General features: G+C 42.2%; 1 protein-coding gene across 1 annotated transcript in view; it reads right to left on the bottom strand.

The window, feature by feature from the left end:
- trpc5a (transient receptor potential cation channel, subfamily C, member 5a) overlaps positions 1 to 25,671 on the bottom strand; it is an 85,623-nt gene that overhangs the window by 8,626 nt on the left and 51,326 nt on the right. Inside the window, exons 9-17 of the mRNA XM_076034188.1 lie at positions 14,812 to 14,949; positions 14,025 to 14,223; positions 12,596 to 12,735; positions 11,093 to 11,293; positions 10,020 to 10,141; positions 5,145 to 5,340; positions 4,603 to 4,812; positions 2,546 to 2,587; positions 856 to 945 (exon numbers count right to left, since the gene is read on the bottom strand). Coding sequence (XP_075890303.1) covers positions 856 to 945; positions 2,546 to 2,587; positions 4,603 to 4,812; positions 5,145 to 5,340; positions 10,020 to 10,141; positions 11,093 to 11,293; positions 12,596 to 12,735; positions 14,025 to 14,223; positions 14,812 to 14,949 — 1,338 coding nt within the window. The remainder of the gene's footprint in view (positions 1 to 855; positions 946 to 2,545; positions 2,588 to 4,602; positions 4,813 to 5,144; positions 5,341 to 10,019; positions 10,142 to 11,092; positions 11,294 to 12,595; positions 12,736 to 14,024; positions 14,224 to 14,811; positions 14,950 to 25,671) is intronic.

Raw genomic sequence — 25,671 nt, 5'->3', positions numbered from 1 at the left:
AGATGGCACTGCACCACTTTTTGCATTCTTTTTTCTTACCTGGTTATGTTTCTCGGTGTCTAGACGATAAGTGCCATTTGCATCATATTTAAAGTTTCCTATAAATAGGGACTACACAACATCTGAGATAAACTATCAGTCCGTCCACTATAATAAAAACCCTGCAGTAATAATGAGAATAATAGAAGCACTCCCTGAGGAATGAATTAGAGGACTTGAGTTCTTGATCTTTTTTCCAAAGAACAATTTTTTTGGCTCACCATATGTACAGAAAACACAGCCAACGTGTCTCTCTTCTCCATCGAGTAAAAACAGAGACACATTTACTTTAACGTGCACCTGATCCTTGCTATTTAAAACACACACTCCCTGACTATGGTGAGCCCTGAAGCGCACTCTGCATGCGCACGTGGCTCCGTGTGCACCTGATGTTTTCTCAGCATTGAAACACCCAGAGGAGCTTGGAGCTTCAAAGCTCGGGCTGGGCTCCTGAGGTATCGTGGTTAGCAGACTCTGGAGTTGAAACGCTTTGGAATAAATTACAGCTCAGAGAATTTAGTCAAAGCAAAGGAATTCTCCTGAATGATCATCAACCGAGAAATGTCGGTGCCCTTCAGGTGTGAAGAAGACAGGTGAGAGGAACGCGTGATAGCTGGCAGACTGGAATGAAAATGCAAGATGCCAAGTGTCATATATTTGTTATATAAGTGTTATTGTTTATACATGAACCAATGTCCACTGTTTTCCATGTCTTGACGTTCAGCAACACATTTTGCTGTAAAACCTGATGACGATTTTCTCCCCTCAATTGATGTTAATTTGCTGCGGTGACGACTCAATGGTGAAAGCACCCACCTTGAAGTTCTCCTCAGTCAGCCCCTCGTCCGTCTTGGCGCTGCGTATCATGGCTGCCACATATCTCTTCACCAGACTCCGAATCACTTCCTGTTTTGGACATGTAGCCAAAATTACTTTCACAGTGTTCATACTTTTTAAAACTGACGTTTGACTTAGTCTAACTTAGTCGATTCCTTTATACAGGAATACTGTTGTGGAATCATCTTTAACTGACAATCAGGCAAAGGCCATTAAACAAGAGAAGGAGGCTGTGTGGACAGAAGCATTGGGACTGTGCTGAATACATGTGACAAACAGGGCAAACAGGGTGTCTGTGTATCTTTGTTGTCCCAACAATATAAGTGTTAGCTAATGCCTTAAAGTGCTTCCCTCTGGATCAATACATTATTTAGCACTGAATTCTGATCTTAAAAGTGAAGGATTAGACCTTAGGACATAGCAGTTCAGGGTTCTGCCAGTAGTACTAGTGTGATAACTGCAGAACTTGATGACTTGCTCGTCACAGAATGCAAAACAATCCCACTGATTGATCAAAATGATTGTCTCATTAAATAATCGGCCAATGAGGCGGAGGACCCTCATTGATTTAAAGAGCACAGACACATTTTGCCAGCATTTGGTGCTCTGTGGGTGGCAATTCAAACCCTGACACCCTGCTACAGCAGACACACACACACACACACACACACACACACACACACACACACACTCGCGCTGCATCCTCCCACAGTCAACACCTGTCACTGCCAAACAGGACGGCCTGGCATGCTGTCACTCTCCGCCTCTGCCAACACACACACACACACACACACACACACACACACACACGCACACACACACTGTTCAAGTGAAGAGCAGATTCTGACAACAATCCTAAAAACGTGGAGGGATATCAAAGTAACAATCAGCGCTGCCAAATACAAAGTACTGGCATTTCTGCATCAGTTAAATCACTGCCAGCATCAAGGTGTCAAAGCAGCAGAGCCCAGTCTTCCTTGATTTGCTGCACTAATTTGCATAAAATTTATTTTACAGAAAAAAAAAAAAAAAAAAAAAAGCTCCTGAAACTGCATGTCCATATTACAGCCACAGCTGCCAAAACACTGTCGCTGAAGAGCTACAAAGGACATCTTGTCAGTGTTACTTAAAGTGAATTATTTACTTGGTGAATATAGAATATAAAACTGTAAAACAAGAAAGGCATTTCTTCCCACACAGTAAGAGTAACAGCCAAAGGAAGTCAACTTCTAACAAGTGAGGGTTATATTGATGTCATTGATGACAATCAATCAATCTTTGAAACACCATGATTTATAAAAGGAAGTAAGCACCCAGTCAATTCCACAATGAACAAAAGCACTAACTTTTTTTCACCACCAGAGCCTCATGTAAAGTGTGATGAATTGGGTCTGGCAGAGCAAAGTAATACCAATCACAGCAGTACTTTGTTTGTCCACCGACACGCAGACAGACTCTGACTAATACCAGACTAATATGATTTCATGTCAGCTAGGTCATCATAAATTTGCCGTCTTTGCCGCTGGGACTATTTTTTTTTTGTTGTTGTTGTGCCAATGTCTCTCATCTCGAGTGAGAGGCCAGGCATTTCACTTCATGCAAATTATTTTCATGCAAAATAGAGTTTGTAATGCAATGAACAGGCAAATGCGAAGCTGCGTGTACACACCTGGTAATGTTGATTCTGTATCAGGCTGTCAGCGTGGCGCTCCTGCAAATGGAGAAACATTAGATTAAATGTGACCTGAGGTCATCAGCACATTGTGTCAGTCGGAAATCAGACTGTGCCCTAACACAAAGCATTTTTAATTGCGGTGTGACAAAATGGTCAAACTACTGATGTAATTTTCTGGTTAAAAACTAAAAGAAAATAAAAGGTTTTGTTTTTTTCTGGTGGAAATCATAGCGATTAGATATTTTTTCTGTTATTGTTTCTATTTCCTGTGCTCTTTTTATTTATCTCTACTTAATTCACGCATCTTATTCTAAAACAAAAACATATTCACTGCATTTAAACCAGGAGACAACAGCTGTAAATCTGCCTTTTGGCTAACAGACTGGCAACACCTGTCAAGCCTGGAGTCTTTCCACTGGAGACCTCCTGTTTAATCAACTGAGGTTAATCATTCCTCTCTTCTCACAATGATTAAACAGAACAAATGAGAGTTTTCACTGCTTTCACATCCTGAACCACAATCATGAAAGTGACAGTAATCTTCTCCTTAAGACCCTCTCACCTCCTCAGAGGGTAAAACTGAATTATGTATACAGGAGCAATTCATGTTTGGTTCAAAAATATGAAATTATTTAGTTTGTTTTCTTTTAAAGATAAAATGACATCCATTATCCCCAGTTCCTTCCATCTCTATTTCACTTCATCATGTTTCACACTTGTCTGACCCCGTCTGTTTTTTTTTAAATTTTGCTATCACAGACACAGACACACACACACACACACATGCGCACACACACCTGCATTTGCTCTCAATCACAGTGCACACTCTTCAGCTTTGCCACTGCTGCCTTGAGTATCTCTTACTGGTTTTTGCATAGATTGCCTATCACACACACACACACACTCTCTCACACACACACACACACGCACGCACGCACGCACGCACGCGCGCGCACGCACACGCACACACACACACACACACACACACACACACACACCCTTGATGAGATCTCTGCAGTATTGTGTGGCTCTGTGAACCTATGTGGGCTGGTGGGCTTATATAACTCAGCCGATTTCAGCTGAGGTGAACATAGCAGCTGCACTGTGAGTGTGAGTGTGTGTGTGTGTGTGTGTGTGTGTGTGTGTGTGAGGGAGAGAAAAAGCCTGAACACTGTGCACTGCTGGCTCACAGTCTCTCTCCAGATGACTGGGCTGCTGAATGTGTTTATCAGGACGTGTTTATCGACTGATGTCCCTTCTGTGCTCACTAACTCACAGCTGATGTCCATCCCTGTTCTGCAGGGTAACCTGCATTTGCTTCCCTCCGCTAACTACACCTGCTTTCTGACTTTCCGTGGCCGATTGATTGCCGTCTCCAGAGTCGCCGCGCCTCTGCCGTGTTGCTCGTCCGCTACACTTATCAGAAAGCTGCAGTTGTCCTGGCAGATGTTGTTTATATTTTACATCGTTTCATGTCTTGCACCTCCTCCCACCATGCAACTCTCATGACGCTGGCCACCAGATGTCCTCAAATTATTTTCCGCATAGACCAGTGATGTGAGTTTTACATCAACCTATCAAACAAGTTAAATAAGTTAGCCCAAGCTAAGATTCAGGTATTTGATTATATTGATTGCATTGAATTTCTTTGGTTATTAAAAGCTTCCAAACAAGTCAAGGAGACAAATATTGGATTTTTCTTCCATGTTTCTCCTCCCTACATTCATCTTATTTGGCCCCGCAGCCGCTTTAAATGAAAGATTCATATGAACTTTGAATCTCCTTAAGGGGTTTGTTTACATGGCCATAACCACATGGCCTGTTGGCCCTACCAAGGTTTGACCAGATTGTTCTTATGACTGATCACTGACCGCCATATGGTCACACTAGCATAGCACACAAGAACGTACGACACACTTGCAACTTTGTGCGTCTCTGCCTCTGCAGCAAGGCGGCAGCAGCAGACAGAGCAGCAAGGTTCACGGAGCGGCCAGCGACGAGAAGGTGAGTTAAAGAAAACTGAGTTGGCCGCGTTGAGGAACTCCTCCTACCGTGAATTCTCGGAGGTTCTCACACTTGTGCACGTCGTCCCCAGGCGGCTGGCCTCTCCTGCACAGCTTGTTGTGGAGCCACATGAGCAGGTACCAGACGGACTTGGGGCTGGGGATGATGTTGAACGGCGGCGGCAGAGTGCCGCCCTCGTCAAAGTAACTCATCCACAGCTTGGTGCGGGCAAACTTCCACTCGATGTCGGCGTGGTCCTGCGGGACACAAAGAGGTGGTGTGTAATGGAAAACAAAACAAAACAAAACACAGAAATACACTAAATAGAATACAATTACATATGTACTTATATTTATTAATAGTCATAATACACCAGTACTTAGGACAGCTCCTTAGCTGAAATTATTTTTGCTATACGTGAATTTACTGTTTTGCTGTGTGTGTTTCTGTAGCACATTCTGAATTGTCAGAAGACGCCGATGAGGCACAAATCAACTGACAAAACAAATTTGACAGAAGCCAATATTGCAAAACAGCTTCTGTCCATGTACATGACTTTGACAACACGAATGCATTCACTGCCACTTACAGCAATTAGCTGGTAGGAGTTGTTCATCATGGCAATGAGCATGTTGAGCAGGACCACCAGAGATATGACGTTATATGTGCCGAACATGGTCGCCCCGATGTACTCTGTGAACTCGTGGCGGGCCTTCACGTTGGTTACGTACAGGTTTAACAGCCCAAATATGGACCAGAAGAGAGACTGCAGCGTCTCAAATAACCTGAGAACGAAACAAGAAGAGATATCAGAATTTTTACAGAATAAATAAAAAAAACATTTTTTTTGGCCACAAAACTTTTCAATATTGAATGAGCTCATACCAAAAGAGAAGCAGAGAAAAACAATGACAAGTCAGTTAAAATGCAGTAAAATATTTTTGATGCATGCAAAATGACCTCAACTACATGCTGATGTGTAGATTTTAATTTTGGAAAGGGAAACAGAACAAATCAAGCAACGACTGGAACCTTGTGTAGACTGAACCTGCCCAGCACCAGCAATGTTTCTGAGTAGTTCAGGAAAGCTTTAGTTGAGTGAGTGTAAAGTAAATGCACCTTGAAACAGAAAAAAATAGGGTTGATTTCTTAATTAAACAGGCCAGTTTTAAAGAGTCTTCAAAACTAAACACAAATTCTAGCCAAGATCAGCGTCTTTCATTTTGGACACAAAGCTGATCTGATTCTATTGCTACTGACTGTCCAGACATTCAGCATTTGCAAGTAACACAATTGTCTTTGATAAAATATTAAAGGATGATGTAAATGGTGGTGAAGAAAGTGTGATCAGATTTGAAGGTGTTCAAATCAGTCCAGTGTGTTTGCAGCTTAGTGACCTGCTGAAATCTACACTGGAAACCTTGTCCAGCTTGATGCTATTATGCCAGACAGACTCTTTACTGATCACGCTTTCATCCTTTCAGGCATTAACATTTTCCCACGTTAAACAGATGAGGGCCTCTATCTTACTCTGCCCGCTCAGCTCTTTGTGTCGTCTCTCTCTCTCTCGCTGTGTGTGTGTGTGTGTGTGTGTGTGTGTGTGTGTGTGTGTGTGTGTTCAGGCTTCTTTCTGCCTGTGTGACAGACACAGCTACGGCTGGGGCCACTGAATTTTTGATGAGGCAACAATTGGCAGAACCCGGCGTCACAACACGAAAAGGGGAGCGTTTTTTGTCTGAAGGGTATTTATATGTATGCTGCAAAAACTGAGTTATTCCTCCTCGCACTGTGTAGCTGGAGCGTGCACGTCGTAGGGCTGCGAAAGATCCCTGTATCAGCCAGTGCAAGCAAGTGCGCGAGGAGATGAAGTGAGAGTGGGTGCATTCGTGTGTGGGTTGGCAGCATGACATCATTGTGTAAATGAAGAAAGGGAATTTAATCAGCGATGAATGAAGTGGGACAGTGTGTTGTTAGCAAAGGAAAAAGAGCAAAAGAGGGAAAAAAATTCAATGCGTAGCAACGAATAAGAAAATGACTAAATCCACATAACAGCGTTTGAAAACCAACCATCAAGAACTCATTTTAGGGTGTAAAATACTGTGTGCTTTATGTTGGTTCAGAAGGTTAAATATAATTAACCTGAAAAAAGCAATCATCCCCCAGTCGACTGTGCATCAGCTTCATCATGAGTTTGCATGCGCAGGCATGTTTACATTTTTACAGACACTAACCTTTAGGAAATGAGGCCCTTGTTGCAGATTTTTTAAATGTTTAACATTTGAACTTTTTTCTAGCATTGCAGCACAAGTCACATATTATATATGTTTGAGATGATTGTTTTTCATCCAATACAAAAAAGAAAGATATTGTCTAACCAACAAAGCCCCAAAGAAACCCCAATAGCCTTAGCCTTAGGCTAACCTCAGAGCACGATTGCTGCCCCTTGTGACATCACAGAGGGATGATTTCCAGAACTGTCTGTTAGCAACACATTTAGCATTTACATGGCGAGAGGTGCATGCTAGTTAAAAAAAATCTCTCTCTTTAGTCTTCAAGTCTTTCTCACTCTCCCCAGCACCTCGGCTTCCCATGTTTCCCATCTCCCACTCCACTGAATCCAGCCATAAACTCATCTGCGCAGTTACGCAGTTATTCATACAGCTGAATTGGAGAGGAGCAAAGGTGGGGAGAGATTGAGGCTGCCCATCTGTGAGTGTGAGTGTATGTGTGTGTGTGTGTGTGTGTGTGTGTGTGTGTGTGTGTGTGTGTGTGTGCGTGTGCCTACATCACCTCACCCTGGCGTTCTCTCTCATCAGTGTCTGCTGTTGGACTTACCAATCCACATGACTTAAAAAGAACTAACGGAAATAAACTAAATAGAAATAACCACTGGCATTTTGGATTTTGGAGGACCTGCTGCTGTTGCACAAAGGTTTTAAAAGAAAAACAAAACAGACACAGCAAATCAGAATCTGATGTTGGAGAGGATGTGATGGGGCAAAGAACACACACTGACTGTGGATTTACCACCGGAAGGGCGAACTGTAGAGCCAGAGTGATGACTACTGCTCCACCTGTCAGTGGATTTAATGTTGTTGCTGATCAGAGGAGCTGTTAATCAATAACTCATCTGGTGAATCAGTAGCTCTCATGTTGAGAGGGGGATGGAAGATGCACAAAGAACCAGAGAGACGTTGGGAAAAGGTACTGACGACAGTTAGGAAGTATTTATTTTTTGTTGTCATTTATGTAGAAGGTCCAGTGTATGTCATCATGATTATCTCTTAAAATATGACACAGATATCTATGTTATTTTGTACTGCAATGCTAGCATGTTAGCCATGCTCGTGTTACTGTTTGATTACAGTCAGAAATTTATCAGTAACAAAGATGCCGATTCCCATTAAATGGGAACTTTCAGCCGTGCAATGTTTCAGCAGCAAGCATTAAGTTGCAGCACTGTCACTGCCGCCGAGGCTCGTCGAAGCAACGGAGCCTGAGATGTACACAATGATGCATAGTGAAGCGTTCTTACCGCACTAATGCTGATAAGTGAGTGTGAAGCACGGCGAAGTCGAGAGGAGACGGGAAATGATGCCAAAACGACTCATGAATGCCAACGATGCGCGAGTCTGTGTGTGTGTGTGTGTGTGTGTGTGTGTCAGCGAGCAAGTAAAGGGGATCGAAAACACAGACGCACAGGCGGGCGAATGCAAACACAATGGGAGCATAAACCCATGAATGCTGATGCAGCCCTGCAGGGACGGCGTCGCTCTGTTTTCATAATGCATCAACTCAGGCGTCGCCGTGGCAATCTGCTGCTCATTTAGTTTGGGCATGTTGCTGAGAGTCTCAGCCAGCAGCAGCAGCACCACCACCACCACCAGCAGCAGCAGCTGCAGTGGAGCGTCAGGCGTCAATGTGTAGCTGAGAAATTGTAACAACAACAGCAACATTTTGCAAGCGTTCATTTTAACCAGACTTTTCTGGTGGTGTTGGTCTTTCTTTTTGCACAGGTTGGTGAAGGTGTGTTAAAACATGACTCACTGCCATTATTAGAGTGCTGGTGCATGGACATTCAACAGTACTTAAAGGGGCAATGCGCGGCTTTCATCACTGTCAGACATCAGGTAATAAAGAAATTGGTGTGGGCAGCTCTCGAGGTGTCATTTCTTCAAGGGCAGAGCGTCACATCGCACACACTCTCTGTTGACATGGAGCCTTCCTGTCCTCTTGTTTGCAAAGTCTGACCGGCCCCCACGTGCACATTAGTGCATGTGAATCTCTGCCTTCTCGTGGCGATCCTGTCCGACCATTGTTATTAATGGCGAGAAGGAACCGCTTCTCCGGCGGGCAAATCCAATCAGCTGATTGATTTTGAGTGTCTGTCACGTCAGACAAACATTAGTGGAGAAAACCTTCAGAAGAGCAAAGCTCATTCAAAAAGAACGTTTTAAGACAATTAGATGAACCTTCTGTCCAAATGGAGCGATTTTATTTCATTTTACTGCCAGTTAAGATGATTTCTACGAAGAGCAACATTAAACATGAGCTATTGTCCCTTAACAGCTGGAGTGAGTCACAGTGTTAACAAAACTCTTGCCAAAAAAGTTGGTAGTTGAAGATTTATTTATTTATTAATTTTTTAAACTTGTCCTTTGCTGTTTGGTAAGGCAACCTGCAGTGTTTGTTTCCTGTTTTGGTCACAAACTTAAGGGTTCAGACTGGATCAGATTTAAATGATCATTATTATTTGTGTCAAATGTGAATTCTTCCATATTTTATGGAACTGGTGCAGTTCAAAGTTGCATCAGTTCCATAATAAAGCCAGTTGCTTTTTCTTTAGTGCAACTTGCTGTCTTCTGCTACCCTACACTGGTCCTTTAACATAATGAAATCAACTACAAATCAATAGAGCTATTCTCTAAAAAAACAAAAAAACAACCCACATGTTTGATCAATATTTGGCTCACACTTTGCCTCCCTCAGGAAAAACAAAACAAAAAACAGTGGATCTAAACTCAGAGCTGCCATGAGAGCCATAATTCAGACTCGGCCTCTCAATCAGCTCAGCCTCCCTCGCTGTTTGGGTCTTGTCAACCAAGAGAAGAGAACTTACCACCAGATGGAAAATATACACCGACAGACACTCACACTACCGACACTGGACTGAAGTGCTACGTTTGTGTGAATGATATCCACACAATATTACATTCAAATATGTCCGCACTGATTAAGACAACATCTTTCAACGTGCTCAACAAGCATTTTATATTGGGTTAGGAATTAAAAAAACCATGACAAAGCTATGCAAAATCAACCTACACGTCACATGCATTTGATTTTGAAGGGGTCTTGGAATTAAAGTGATAAATGATGCCGAGGGAATTCTCACCTGCAGGTGGCACTCATGGAGAATTCTTAGTATACACAAGAGTTAAAGCACAGGAAAGGTCGCACTCACGTTGAGAAAGCGTTGTTTTGCCTCTCACAGCGGATGCCCTTGCAGTTGTTGTGTTCCTCTGATGCTTGGGTCTCGTAGTAGAAATACAGCTGGTTCAGCCCATTTGCGAATGCAAATAGAACCTAGAGTGCACAAAACAAAAACATAATTTTATTTGCGGGAGACATAGGAACAACAACTTTGTTTTGTTTTTAATCCAGTTATTTATTTGACAGATTTCCCTTCTACAAGGACATCAACACTGGGTTGTTACGTAAAGCTCCTGCGCCTTACAGGGGGAGAGTTTAGGACATCAGGGACTAAATGGTTCTCAATGGGATTGTGTAGTAGATTAGAAATTCCGCTGGGAGGGTGTTAATGAGTTCTGAATGTAATGAAGTAGGCCGTTGATGCCCTTCTGCCATGAGTGAAGGATACTGGGAGCTGAGGATTAGCACACTTTATCATAAGCTGTAAAAATAGATCTGAAGTTTTGAAAGGGAACAGTCGGTAAGTACTTTCAACATAGTGCTCTGGCTGCTCCACAGTGACATTGGCTATATTCATAACGTGCTGTTGTAAAATTTGATGAGGTTGGATATGTACTCTAATGAAAGATTCTGTAAGTAATGCAAGTTCAGCAATGCCTGCATTTGTCAATTTGCTAAAATATTGATTTTTTAATGTTAATTACATATAAAATATACACTATATATAAACATATATATGTACATTTCTAACATATATATATATAAAATAACATACAATAACACAGTTTGTGTCACATGTAATGGGATGTAAGGCATTACAAAGCAGGAGTCAATGAAGCCTTTTAATATCATGTGAATCATGTGAAGACGAGGGCAACACACGAGGTTCAAACTCTCCTTCTTTTAGCTTCTGCAGCTACGCGACAATATCACACAACACTCCTGCTTCCTAAGTGGCCCACATCCTGCAATATCTCACCAGTGCTCCCAGACATACGGTCAAGCAGATGATCTTGAGCCACCTCAGAATGCAATTTGGGTTCATAAGATAATTTAGTTTTTTAGAAGCCTCAACATTTCCTTTCTGGGAACACCGAGTCTCACCAAGCAGTAAATGAAGAGAAACTTGAGGATGTCCAGCAGCATCCTCCCCAGTGAGATCTGCAGGGGCCCCAGGTGGGAGTTGGCAGTGAAGAGGGAGATGAGTCTCAGCGAGCTGAAGATGTTGGCGATGGCAAACAGCGCCTCGGCAATCAGGGTCGGGTGCCACATCTCCCACTCCTCCCTTGGCCGGGATGAGTTATACTGTAGGATGGAGAGGGCGAGTGGAAGAGAAAGGCTGCATGGTTACAAACGACATTGCAAGGAAGCGTAGAGATCTTCTTACAGCAGTCCAGAGGTCATTAAGTTAAGTACGTTTCTGAAGTTACCTTCAGCTCCTCTTCATCAAGGTTAAAACAAGCCCTCATCTACATTAGAGCATCTTCTATTATCCAGGTATTACCCTGATTCGTTCTGCCGCTCCACAGCTGGTTCTTCCGTCACACCGCGTCCTACTTCTACTCAGAATCCTCCGTTTCTGTGACTTGCTTTGCTTTATTCATGCGTGTGTCTCCCTCCGTTCCGTTCCCACGATCTCACCCCACATCTCTCTGGCTTGTCTCATGCTCGGCTTCCTCCTCATTCTAAATTCAGCCATTAGACTTCCACAGGACGTCGGTCTTGTTAACTCAGCCTCTATTAGCATTCACCGCGCATACACACGGCGCAGACACACGCGCACACACGAGTGGGACGGGGCAGAGGGAGCAACATGCACATGCACACTCATTAATTTATAGATCCCCTTGCACCTTTTTTCCTGATGCTTACTCTCTGTTCCATGGGCGCGCGCGCGCACACACACACACACACACACACACACACACACACACACACACACACACACACACACACACACACACACACACACACAGATAACCACAGTGAAACAGCAAGTTTGCATCACAGTGAGCTCCGAGAGAAATTTAGAGGTCGACTAAAATGCTAAGAGCTAAAAAATACTGTGAATACTTATATACATTAATGTTTTATGCATTATGTACTGTGTGTGTGTGTGTGTGTGTGTGTGTGTTGGACCTGAGTGGGAGCACTATCTGCCACCGTCAGTGACTCACAGCTGCTGCAGATGGCCCAGCCGTCTGGCGTGTGTGTGTGTGTGTGTGTGTGTGTGTGTGTGTCTGCGTTTCTGATGTGATTTCAAGATCGATCCTATATGCATACAGAGCTAAACAAACTATAAAAGCTTTTATGGAAAGACAGTTATTCTTGGATGTAATCAACCTGTTGCATCTGCAAAGGACAGTTGATTACAGCCGATCCTTTTAAAATGACCATTTTACAGTGACTTTGACAAGTCTGTGATCGTTTAAAAAGAACTTTAATGTTAAAATTAAATAGAACAAAACCTTTGGCAAAGATTTGAAGTGTTAAATATGTACACCTGCCACTTGAAGTTACAACAGAATACCTACCAGACCCAGCACACAATAAGGCTGTTGTGCATACGAGATATCATCGCACCCACGCGCACGCAAAGCTTCTCACCTTGACGTAGGCCACTATCTTCAGCGATATGGTGGCCAGGTAGAGCGAGTTCATGGCGAAGTCCATCAGGTTCCACCAGTCGTGGATGTACTCTGTGAATCCCCCGTCCCACATCTCCTTAATCTCTGCCCAGATGAAGCCTGGAACAAAGGATATTTACATAAGAACCCCCTGTCCGGCATGAGCGTGAGCACACTAATGTCACCCATGAGTGGCTGCTGTTTGCCCGACAGGCTGTTTAAATGTTTTCGTTTGCTGCGGAGAGCCCATGCATTTGTTACCTACTTTGGACGGCTTTTAGCCTAAATAATTCATGTTTCATTTTGCATTTTATGTCCTCTTCCTGGAATATCTGATCATATGACTTGTGACTATTGCTTGGATGCATGATTCGGTCGGGGAGGGAATATTGCCTCAATAATCAAAGCAATGTCCTGAATGAAGCATTCTTTGTTTCCTCATACTCAATAATGCAGCAGAAATTCAGTGGGATTGATGTATGTAAGACGTGTTGTTTCAGCAAGAATACACACCACATGTATTTATTATTGAAACACTGCCACCATGCAGTAAATAAGCCAGGGGATGTGATTCACATTCAGTTCTATATTTCAAGTGCCCATCTGGAAAACATCCCACAGACAGTGTTTGGAAAGTGGAGGAACAAAAAAAACAAACAGCTCAAAGATAATTGAATTAACATTTTGCCTGTTGTTCAAGACACAATTTAATCTTTGTTAGTTTGTAACAAACAAGGAGTTGCTCTTGCTATTGGTAGCTTCGTCGCTATGAGGAAGACCTGCTGGTCGCTACCACTACTTTATCATCAACAGAGGCCGATTGGTCGTGTCCGCTACAAACGATTCCGATGGGAAGTTTTCAATGTGGCAATCGTCCACCTTTCAATTTTGCCAAACGATGTTTCAGTAACACAGGCACTTGGCTAAATTGTATTTGTCGTATTTGCATCTGTGAATCAGTGACACAAATACAAGTTATCATTTGGGGGCTCTGTTATTCATTTCATTTTGTGGTTTTGGCCCAAAAAGGTGGAGGTTCAGCTGTTGACTGTGGATGTGAAGCTTGGCTGTTCCAGCAGAGTACAAGAGAAATACTAATTCCAAAACAGAAAGCATGTGATTGACAAGCGGAGGCTCAGAGAGTTCTGAGTCAGACTAAAGCTCATTTACTGTATACCCAGTAGACCACTGTCAATAACAATACCCTCTCCTGATACGATCTACGATATCAGTAGAGGGCATTAAGTGTCAACCGATCAGTCGGACAGGTTTCTTTAGCTGCTTTAAATGAGGAAAGAAACAACACTGCACTCAATAAATGACATTTGTTTAAAAAAAAAATCAACACAATTTACACCAATAAATAACAACAGCACCCAGTATAAAATGTTATTTTCGTTTGCACATACCAAGCACCCATGGGAGAATCATCCACTCCACGATAGTGGGCGGGGGTCCCTGCATGTGCAGGTTGGTGCGGGCGATGTGCTGTGAGGCCAGCAGCAGGAGGAAGAGGAAGGTCAGGTATGATGCCGTGTGGCAGATAAACTTGATGAAGGGCTTCTTGATGAAGTTTCCCAGAGCGCTCTTGGGAGCCAGCAGGTAGATCTGAGTGAAGAGGGTAAAAATATCGTATCAACACAGAGGACAGTAGGGAAAGATAGATAAAAAATAGATAGAAAGGGATCACTCGTCTTTAACCGACCCATGAAAACATCTTTTGTAGTCTAAAAAGAGGGTGGTGGTGGGGGGAGGGGACGAAAAATTGGGATATTATGCAACTGCATTGAACAATAAGTTCTTTATTTGGTTGAAAGACAGTGACATACACTATTCTTATCTTTGTTATATAATCTTTTCATCTCTCTTGTGCACTTGTTTTTTTTATTTTTAAACTTGGGTTATTATGAAGAGGATAAAGGGAAGCAAGCTGGGAATCAGCGATGATCGTTTTTTAGCCTGCTGCCACCGCAGGTTGCTGGAGCAGTTACTGTCGTTGCTATTAAAATGCCTCATGCTCATCTATTTCTCAGCCAACACTGAGTCCATCCAGTGTTGTTTCTACACTGACATGTATAATGCTCAAGGTAAACACAGGTGTGTCAGAAGTACTAAAAGCTGATGACTTATTGTCCTTTCGTCATCATTCTTTCTTGGCTGCTGTGGATTCTACTTCTGCAGTCCCTTCATTCATACCAGTGAGAAGACGGGAAACAGGAGGCCGATGACCAAGCAGGTGACCAGTTTGACTGCCCAGTGTCGTCTCCTCCAGCCTGGGAAGCCATCGTACCACAGCGTGGCCAGCAGCTGCTGGCAGTTCGGCTGGGCCACAAACTGGGGATGAAGAGAAGCAGGAATACACAGAAATGAAGCCTGGCATCAGTTCATGCAGGACAAGGAAGTCATCAGCCCAGCTGACAGTCAGCTGATCAGCCAATCCAAAACCCCCTGTCACTCTTCTAGTGCGAGTCAAAACAACCCTTAAGACAGCTGGGGAGCTGTTTATTCTGTAGAGAGTAATACATATTTTTGACACTCATTGCACGTCTACACGTCCTAGAGAGAAGAATACCCCCCTGCTTCTGTTCCTTGTTTAGGATTTTAACATTTTTCTTTACCCAGTTTGTGGTTTTAATGGTAGAGGGCGTTGTGTCTGTTAAATGTAAACCAAACTATAATTGCAAACCTGACTGACTGATTGATTGATTGATTGATTGATTGATTGATTGACCGATTGATCCTGCTCTAGGGCCCTGGGGCGACATAGCATTGGCATGCTAGTGAGCGCAAAGCCCACTGAAGTAATCCTAACTGTATACCATTTATTGCACTAAATGGTCTTTAACAATGTCAAGTGATCCTGAATGAATTCTGATGAAGATATTCACACACACACACACACACACACACACACACACACACACACACACACACACACACTTTTTTTGTTTGTTTGTTTTTTTACAAATTTACAATTGAAATTGACCAATCAGAAACGTCAATGTGTGCAGCTTCTCTACTGTCCAGGATGGTGGCCACTCACCTTTATCATTCACTCATCGCATGCACCAAGACAACCTCCAGCAGGCGACCCTGTGCTACATGTTCCTCGCTGCGCCGCGGCAAACAAACCCGAGTTCCCGCCGCGGCCTCGCCTTGACTGAACTGTAGCTCTCCTCTTGAGCAGGTCGCTTCCATTTCCATCTAATTTCAGCTCCTCCATTGATGCTGTTGGCTTTACACCAAAGGCCATTTGTCTCCGTCAACCCTCCAGCCTTCCTCTGAGTCACCAAGAAGCAGATGGGTCCTCAGTTCTTTTCATTCTCTCCTCTCCTCTGTTTTCTCATTCCATTGTCTTTTCTTCCCTTCTCTCCCTCTCCCTCTCACTCTCTCTCTCTTTGCTCCTTTACTGCCATTTTGCCAGGTTTGTCTTAGCTTGCTTCTTTCTTTTCAGTTTCACTGCCACGGCTCAGTATTTGGTTGATTAACATGGTCCCATCGAGACAAGATTTATACTCTAAAAAGACTTGGGAGACAGGGCGTTATCTATTAAATCAGCTGTATTCTTTCCTTTTAAACAAACCACCCATTTAATAAATGGACTATGGAAATCCATCCAAATCCATTACACTTTCACAGAGTGACGCACAACCACTGACACTTCAGGTAAAAGCTTTGTGAAGGCATGTCGCCAAGCACATCCAGGTTAGCAGAAGAATCCATCAATCAAAGAGGTTGCACATTTCCACACTTCCTTGTTTTCTTACAAATGTTTCATTAATTATTCAAGCCGCCACACTTTATTTGCACGCTCCATCACTGCGGCTCGGCTAAACGGACGTGACGCTCCCTACGTCTCCGACCCCTGACTGCCGCATGGAGCTGCAGTGTCCCCAGAAGATGCTGCAAGAGGAATGCAGCGCGGTGTGAAGGATACGCACAAGATGATGTGTGAGAAGTAATGGGTGGTATTAACGATGCTCAGCCTCTGGAGGGCAGACAGGAGCAGTGGTCTGGGGGCTTTGGTTTCCATGCAGGTGTCAGCCAGAGAGATCGTCAAATGTTCTGCAGCGCTCCCTCTATGTCACGTGTGCACTGCAGCAGATTAGTTCAGATCAGGGAAGGATAATATGGCGCTCGGATTCCTGTCATGAGTCACCACATCCATCTATGACTGGAACGGATGACTAAGTCAAACTTTACAGACCTTCAGCATTTTCTTGAACCCGAGCTGTGTGAAAAGTAAATGTCAACAGTGTTGTTTTTAAAGAACAAAACTGCACAAAGCATCCCATTTGTGTTGACGAAAAGCAAAGGTCTTGCTGTGGCCTTTTTAAAAAATGCATGGTTTCTTTTATAATAGATCACACATTTCAGACTTGTGTGACTTTATTTACAACACCATGATGGATTAAGTGCCATTAAACACTCAAACCACGTACAGTCAAACTTTTGGATGGAATTCCAGATGGCAAATTTCCTAAATTCTTTGGATTCACTTAACGCATCCATCTGCTAAAGAGCCCATTGGGAGCGTTGGGAAATTGGAGGAAGAAGGAAAACTTGCATGGTGGTGAGGCACATTCCAGTGGACCCATCAAATTTGTTGCGCGGCATTAACTGTCCTGCAACTAGCTGAACTGCATTAGGAGTCGGGGGGGTTCACTGAAACTCTTACCAAAGCCTGTTGAGTGTCAAGCAAAAACAAAAGTGCTGTCTAGTGAGAAAAGCCTTTAGTGCTGTTGTGATGCTTTTCATTGCTTTATATGTGGGGATGTTGTCCATCTCCAAACTGCCAAGATGCATGCTGCAATCTTTAAACAGCAGTAACCATCGTTAAACTGGTAGCAACCTCTTCCCCTGGTCTGTTTCTGTGGTTTTACACAGCAGCTTTACTTCTTTATAAGCGCAGGGAGCCCATCGGTTGCGTAATACATGAAAAATGGAGATGAAGAGAGGAGACTGCCCACTTGAGGTTGTTATACATACAGCGTTTCATCTTTTTAGGAGGGGCAGATTTGTCTGCTCCCAATTTAATTAACCACAAGTTAGTGTGTGTCTAATAACAAACACGCTTCAAGAGTTAGATTACGTATGACCTTGACGCGCGCACATACGCATGAACGTGCGCACGCACGCACACATACACACATATCGGGTGCAAACCAAGTTGTTCAACCTCTTATCTGCTTCTGACTTGTGTGTGAGTGCGTGCAATGGCAATGCTGTGTGTATGTCTGTCTATCTCTGTGTGAGAGAGGATAAGAGGAGAACAAGAGGATTTAATTATAGAGATGAAATGATAGAAGGGGAAAAAACGGCGGATAGGACAAAAATAACATGTTAAAAGTCAAACAAAGGAGGTTGCTCCCTTCTCCTCTCCCTCCTCCTCAAGTCCTCGCTCTTTGCCTTTCTTTTTATTTAACCTTTGTCTTCCCCTCCTCCTTTTCAGCCACTCATTTTTGTTCTTCTCAGCTTCCCTATTCTCCCTTCTTCTTTCTAATGCTTCTAATCCCTCTTTTCTAATTCTCCTCTGCCTCTTTTTGTCTCCATTTACCCGTTCTCTGACCTACTCCTTCCTGTCTTCCTATATTTTTGTGCCTCCTTTCATTTCATTACATCGTCTTCTTAGCATTCTCTCTTTCCTTTCTCATCTTGTCTCCTTTGATCCGGGCTTTTTTTTCGCTCTCTTTTTTTTAATCCTTTACCATTCCATTTCTAAACTCTCCTCTGAAACCCTCAGTTTTATTCTGCATGTTCCAACCATACAGCAACCGTGCTTCTCAAACCTATTTTACTTTCTGTCTTCCTTGAGCCATTCCTGCCATCACCTTTCCATATTTTCTCTCATTCCTCTCCTCCATCCAACCTCCTCAGTTTGGTTTGCTGTTGCCATAGCAGCAGTATGCTAATTGGGTAGTTGATCTTTGGGCTTCTCTAAACTCTGCCAGTCTGCTCCTCCTATTTTTTTTTTTTTTTTTATCTGTCTCAGTCTTGAGCTTGAGCTTGCAAACATCCTCATCAAAGCTGATTTTCAAAAGAATTTGAAAAAAACAAACCAAAAAACAACAACCCAGATACAAACTTTATCAAAAGTGCCGCTTAAGCATGCAGAGAGGAGTTGAAGAGGGGGAAGGAAAGGACACAGCCCCAGAATGAACTAGTCCCAGGGATGCTACCATGATTTTGTGGGCTGCGATCCCATAATGTGAGTAGTCCTTGATGTGATGTAAATGGATTCTTAAAATGAGCTCATTTTAAACCGACAGCACATTAGTGAGGGATGGAGCAGCAGGTAGCCAGTCATCAGGCAGCAGCATCGCAATAACCATAATCAATGTGCAGAAGGCAATTTTTCGCCTCTCAGTGGCGTAAAAGATTATTTTCACGCCTGGACAAGAACACAGAGACCCCTGGTTCTAATATAGCATAGGCATGATAGTATGACTCATAATTGGATCATTTACATTGGCTGTTTGTGTTTATTGATATGCAAAAGATATCTTACTGATGTCTTTCTTCAGCAATAAAGAGCTTTATAAGACACATGGACACATGGACACAAGGACATGGACCAGGACGCATGTTAATATCTCCTCTGCTCAAAGCTCATGAACTGGTTCAGGAAATCAGTTCTGTGTGACGTCACAAAATGCTTTAACATGCCACGGATAGTTCATTACTGTTAGAGGATGTAAAAATGAGTGTGAGATGAAAAATAAATATGTGCATATACTATGGGACCATTAATTATTGGAGCATGCTGATATTCTCCAAAGCATCATTAGCTTTTCTGATCTGTGCCGAGTTTTTAGGTCTCCAGCCATTCAATTCTAATCCTTTCCCTCAGTTGAAATCATTTCCCCCGCTTAAAAAGCTAAAGTAGGACACTTTAAAAAAGATTTTCTAGCCTGTCTTTAATTGATTAAAGGAGTTTGTCTGTCTCTTCCACCACCGTAAGTCAGTGAAGTGAAAACCCCAAAATCTTAGACTTAATATCAGTGTGTTGGGAGCAGAAGCTACCCTCTCCTAAAGCTAATCCCACAAGTTCATGTACCACACACACGCATGCATACGGCCACCGAAAACACAAGTTTTGTGTGTGCATGTCTCTGCTCTAGAAGTTACCAGGACGAAACACAAGGCAGACAAATAAATAAAGACAAGACTACTTTATTTTGACAAGGCTTCTTAATACAGGAAAACATATATACATGTATATATATATATATATATATATATATATATATATATACATATATATATATATATATATGTACAGGTCAACAGCTTTTAGGCAAGTGAGCTTTCTTGAGGAGGTTTTAGTTGTTTGGTTATAAAACAGTAGAGACAGCTAGAAGTGGCACCCACGCAGCCAAACATGCCCCCACGATAACAACAACTAGAGCAAGATATCTGTTCTGCAGCCAGTCCACTGGGTTTCAAGTGACATTTAAAAATCAATTCCCAAACATACAGAGATGAATCATGCAGCATTAGCTATGCAATGCAGCTGAAGGGAGGAGAGGCATAGCTGCCTGTTGATGGAGGCACAATAATACACAGGCACAGAACTCTTCAGGAGAAATTTCTGTCTGTGTTCAGTGAGTTGCAGGGATGTGCGGCTCATGTATTTTTAATCTCTCTCCCTCTGCTTCAGAAAAGAAAAATCTCTGGGGAGCTGCCACAGACAAGGAAATTAGTCAACTAGAAAGGATGACTCCCTAAAAAGACCCTAAACCCATTTTGTTAAAATCCACAAGGAGAGCAGTGCTGATGACTCATGTTAACCTACAGAATGAAAAAGAAGCACAACTACGTCTTTGCCTAGTTTCATTATTTCCATGTTACTGAATGAGACAGACATGGGATTTGTGTTGAAGGACCAAAGCCAGTAAAAAGTCACTTCATCTTTACAGATTTTCCTATAAAAACGTGTCATCATTTGGTTCCTGGACCACACTCGTAATGTTAACCACCTTCCAACAGACACAGATCATTATGACCCGATTCTCTACACCTGTCTCTGGATACATTGAGGACTCACAGCTCACATGCTTCTGTAATTTCTCATTCAAACCACTGATGATTGTTATGCTTACTATTTGAAACTATTGCAAGTCTGTTTGTTTTGATCCCTCCTCTGTGGTTCCCTCTGTTTTTCCTCTGTACCGGTATTTGTTTTGTTTTTCCCTCATCCAGTTTCGAGGTACTAAGGTTGTGATGTAATGTAAAACTCTTTGAGGCAAAATGAATGAGTAACCTGCAAAGGGCGCACAAATAACATTTGGTTGACTGATTGATTGATTGATGCCACAGACTCTAAAATCCTCCAAAATCCGCTGTGGAAAACTGTAGTTTGGAAGTAGAAAAATTGACCGTTGGATTATATGCTGGCACTGTCACTGTCAGTAAGAAGCTCTCAGGTTTGTTCATCCAGCCGTGCAAGGCCTCTCTGTGTGGAGTTCAAGTTCTTTCTTTATCTGTGTGAGTTTTTTTTTTCCAGGTACTCCAGCTTCCTCACACAGTACTAAGCTTGGTTGGCAACTGCAACTCTAAATAGCCCTACATTGTTCTCTCAGCGTTGGCCCAGTGATTAACCAGAACCCTAAGACAGCTGGGACCCCAGAACCCTGGTAACCCTGAATGCAACTGAGATGGTTATAGAAAATGAGTGGGTGAGACACCAAAATTAAGCTTGATAACGAGAGCACAAGACCACTCAGAGAGGGATGCTCTATGTTACTATGCAGCCCTGGCTTCAAAAACAAATTTTAGGAAGAAAATACATTTTTTTTCAGCAGCTTGACCAGTGGCTCTGTGGCTACTAGAGTGCTGAGAAATATTTTTTCTCTCACTAAAAAAGAGGCAGCCCAAAATCTAAAAAGAGAGAGAAAAGAAACCAAAAATAGTCCTGTAGTGACTATTCATTCAACAACTCCAACAGCAATTGGGGGCTGCAGTGTACGGAGACCACCATAACACCAGCAACATACAGCTTCACTTCCATTAAGAACAAGGTTCAACCACTTTGAGTAGAGTGGCAGGCAGCATTGGCGCACTGTGCGAAAACACAGCACTTGTCCTTCCTCTTATTCCTGAATGTCTGAGTCAAGTCCTTCTCAGAAGTCAAAATGCATGGCGCTTGTTCCTGTTAGCGCCATCACTTGTACATGTACAATTTCCGGATATGATTGTTACCTACTGCACTCTGCCGGTGGCCATGAAGGTCTGACTCTGCCCAGTGACCTGACCCTCTCTATTTGTAATTGGCTTCATTCATTTGCCGGCTGGATTGGTTGACTTGTAGGAAAGACAAATTGATGTAGAAATAATAGAAGATGGCTCTGACAAAAAACAAAAACAAAAAAAAATGAAAAATGAAAAACAAAAACCTATCCACAATAAAATAGAGATCTGTGACTGACAGCTTTACCCCATAGCTTTAACAGTAATAGAGACAGCCATATATTCTTGAGTTGTTCACGGCTGTTTTAGATCATCTCAGTTGAATTACATTTTGGAATCCCATTAAGATTGGATGGAATCACTCACCCTAATGGATTGCGGTGCAGCTACATTCTACACTCTAATCACTGAAAGGGTGTCGCTTGATTAAACATATGCCTTAGTACACATTGTTTGATGTTTTAATAATAGCGATACTGTGACAAAGTACTACCTTGGTGTGATGCATTGGCTCAGAGCCTCGACTGATCTGCATCCTCTATTGCAGCCTGCTGCAAATGTAAACATCCTTCTTACACTTGAACTCACTGTTTAACTGCGGCCATTACGTTAAAATACATCACTAAGTTGGTGGTTTGGACTTCTCTTAAGCCACATGCTTTACAAGAATTACACTAAGTGGAGTGACATGCTCAGATTGCCTCAAACATTAAAAGTATGATCTGCTAACCGAAGATTCTCTCCAGCTAATTAAATTTCTGGGCCCTCTGCCTTGACTGCTAAACTAAGAAATATGCTAACAGCTGCTGAGTAGTGCCAGATAATTCAATTTCTCAGCGGTCTGATGTAATCCACTCATAGAAGACATTTATGATGGCCCACAGATATTCTAATGCTTCACTTAATCTGCGAACACGCTTAATGATTTATATGCAAATATGGCAATGCTAATGCACACCCCTCGATGAAATCTTATTCATAACTGATCATTTCCTCATTCAACCTTTCTGATGATCCATCTGCAGTTAATGTACACACATACTTCTGAAACACTTTGCTGATTTACCCAATTTCCCCTCCTCTCCAATTCTTCTCACGGACACAGATTTAATTTCACTCAGCAGACTAACCCACGCTGGCATGATAGGAATAAAGACACTTAGCAAAGCCAAGGGAATAAAAAAACTATTTGTAACATGAGACCACAAAGCCATACAATTTGTAATTGTGCTATATCGTAGCACATTAACCCCCACGTGAACTTGCATAGCCAGTATAAAGTAGCTCCTCCTTTCCTAGTTCCACTCATCCTGCATACACATGCCCTGATTTATCAGAGCAGAGAAACCAGCACAGATTTAGGAGTGGAACTCATTTTACAGCGGACTCTGTGTGTGATTAATGAAATACATGATTTTGGCCAACTGAAACTGTGTTTTTCAACAAGGATATTATTACTGCAGTTATCAATGGTTTGGTCAAATGGTCCCCAGACTACCTTGGTTGCGACTATGGATTGCTACCAAGAGAACCACAGTGGGTGCCACTCCTGTAAACTAACTGAGGCTACAGTGCAAACTTAAGTCTCTTAACGTGGACAGTAAAGATTGAAAAAAATGGTGTTCTGAAAAGTTATGTCTTCTGTAACATACAATGGAAGTCATGGACGATGGTCAGAATTCAGCATACTGTGACTGTTGAGAGTCTAAGTGGTGAGAAACTGAAATCTCCTCATCAACTTTGACATGCACAGAGACACTAACACTGAGCCAATAAATAAAAGTTGCAGAGACAAAAAGGTCAGAGGTAAACTACACACACAAATCCCTCAACAAGTCTATCAGAATCTCCCCTGCACTTATATGACAAACCATCTTCTCGGTTCTCTAGTCCTACTCTGCAGCGTATAGGTCGAGTTGCTTGCTATTTTAAGGCTACTTGTGTCTCCACACGGTGTCTACGAGAGCTGACATTGACATTTTTCACATCTTTTTTTGATGCAAGTGAAGCGTCCTTGGTATGAAGTGAAGGCATTTTTTTGTTGTTTGATGTCATTGCCATGGCAGTAGTCAGCATATGTGTGACATAATCACAGCGTTTACAACCCACAAGTGCCTCCTTAAAACGAGCGAGTTTTCTGTCGGACGGCGCACTTGGATGGGTGTTGATCAAGAAAATAGTTCTCAAAGACGAATGTGCAGAAGTTGTAGAAGTATGTGTTGGTCTTGTGTTTATTTCTCAAACTCTATACTGCGCACAATAGAGTGCAAAACAAAAAGCACTTTAAGGAACGTGTTTAAATGTGAAGGACAATCATTCCCCACGCCCCCCTCAAAAAAGATGGTTTTTCACTTGCGAGTGAAGATCATGTTTATTTAAAACATTTTTCTTGTCGTTCACTGTTCTGGATTCTTGATGTTGACGAATGTCTATTGATCTGAGCACGGTCGGTCATTATTTTGGTGTATGTTTGATAAATGATGGCCAGTGAGCATAGCAGTGAAATACTAATCAAGCTGTACACATTTATATCAGTCACAGGGGATAACACCTGAATAGAAACTAAAAAAATAGCCAAGCAATCATGAAAAAATAGTTTATCCTTGACAAAGGGGCATGAGATTGAGATTTTCATATATAAGTGGACTGCAATTAGCATACAAGCTACAAGCCTATATGTGCATTAACAGATTACCACAGATAACCAACAGATAAATGAAGAGGATTTTTTTTTTAGTCACCATACTTAATGCCCAGCTTTACAGTGAACACATGAGACATAGCGATCTACATATTGAAACCTAAACGACTGATAATCTCAAAACAAAACTGATTTAGAGGAGCAGTTCACTGGAATAATGTTTAGCCCTGAATTCCTGCCAAGAATACAAAGGTTTTTTGTTTTTTTTTAGATTGCACAGAACACAATGTTCTTCCACAGCATGACTCACTCTCTTCTATCTCCCTTCTACCTCACACAATTTTTGAGTGCGTGTGTGTATGTATATGTGCGCGTGCAGGCTTGTGTGTATGTGCGCATTAACCTCGCTAATTGAGAACAGGAGGTGATAGATTTGTTAAAGCAATAATTAATTTTGTATGCAATGAATAAGCCACAAACAGAGTAGTGACACTCCTCAATCGAAGGCTACAAACAAGCAAACACACAACACATTTATTATTGAGGGTACTGTTAATGTATAATTCAGCAGGAGTGTAGGTATCACAGGACAGCCGGCCATTTAAATTATTTAGGCACACACACAAATACAGACAGCGTCTTCTCCTTAAGCACACATATCAATGATTCAGGAGTTTCCTTGTGGGTTAAATGCACGTTAAAGTACAGAGACTAAGGAGAAGCTTCTGAGCTAAACGTCCACTTTAAATATGAGGGTCACCAAGGGAGAACATGTTGAGCGAATGAAAAGCTGGACAAGGAAACCAGATTTATAATAATAATAACAACAACAAAAATTATAATGATGATGATGATAACTCCTAGCTGCTGTGCTAAAAGCACCTTGGAACTGACTGACTTGAGGGAGAGAATTCTATTGGCCTTAAAATAAGGAACATAAGTGTACATAACTGTACATATTATAGTGGGATACATTGGAAATATTCTGTTTAAAAGAATCAAAGTGGAAAAATGTAGTTTGGTAAATCATGTAAAGCTTAAATGTTATGATCCTTTACACAATAATAGACTTTTGACACCATTAGTGAGCACTAATGGGATTAATTTATTCATCTTTTAAATGTCAGCTGGAGCTTTACCAAAAATCTACTTCAGATAATGTACAAAAAAACAAGTACTTTTTTTTTTTTTATCCTACCAGTGATTATGTGCCTGTCTACTAGGCC

The sequence above is a fragment of the Nelusetta ayraudi genome, unplaced genomic scaffold (genome assembly GCF_046127955.1).
Source record: "Nelusetta ayraudi isolate G7.1 ecotype Tasmania unplaced genomic scaffold, CSIRO-AGI_Nayr_v1 ptg000042l, whole genome shotgun sequence".
NCBI lineage: Eukaryota > Metazoa > Chordata > Actinopteri > Tetraodontiformes > Monacanthidae > Nelusetta > Nelusetta ayraudi.
The sequence above is the reverse complement of the archived record's forward strand: the minus strand, read 5'-3'. Positions and strand labels throughout refer to the sequence as shown.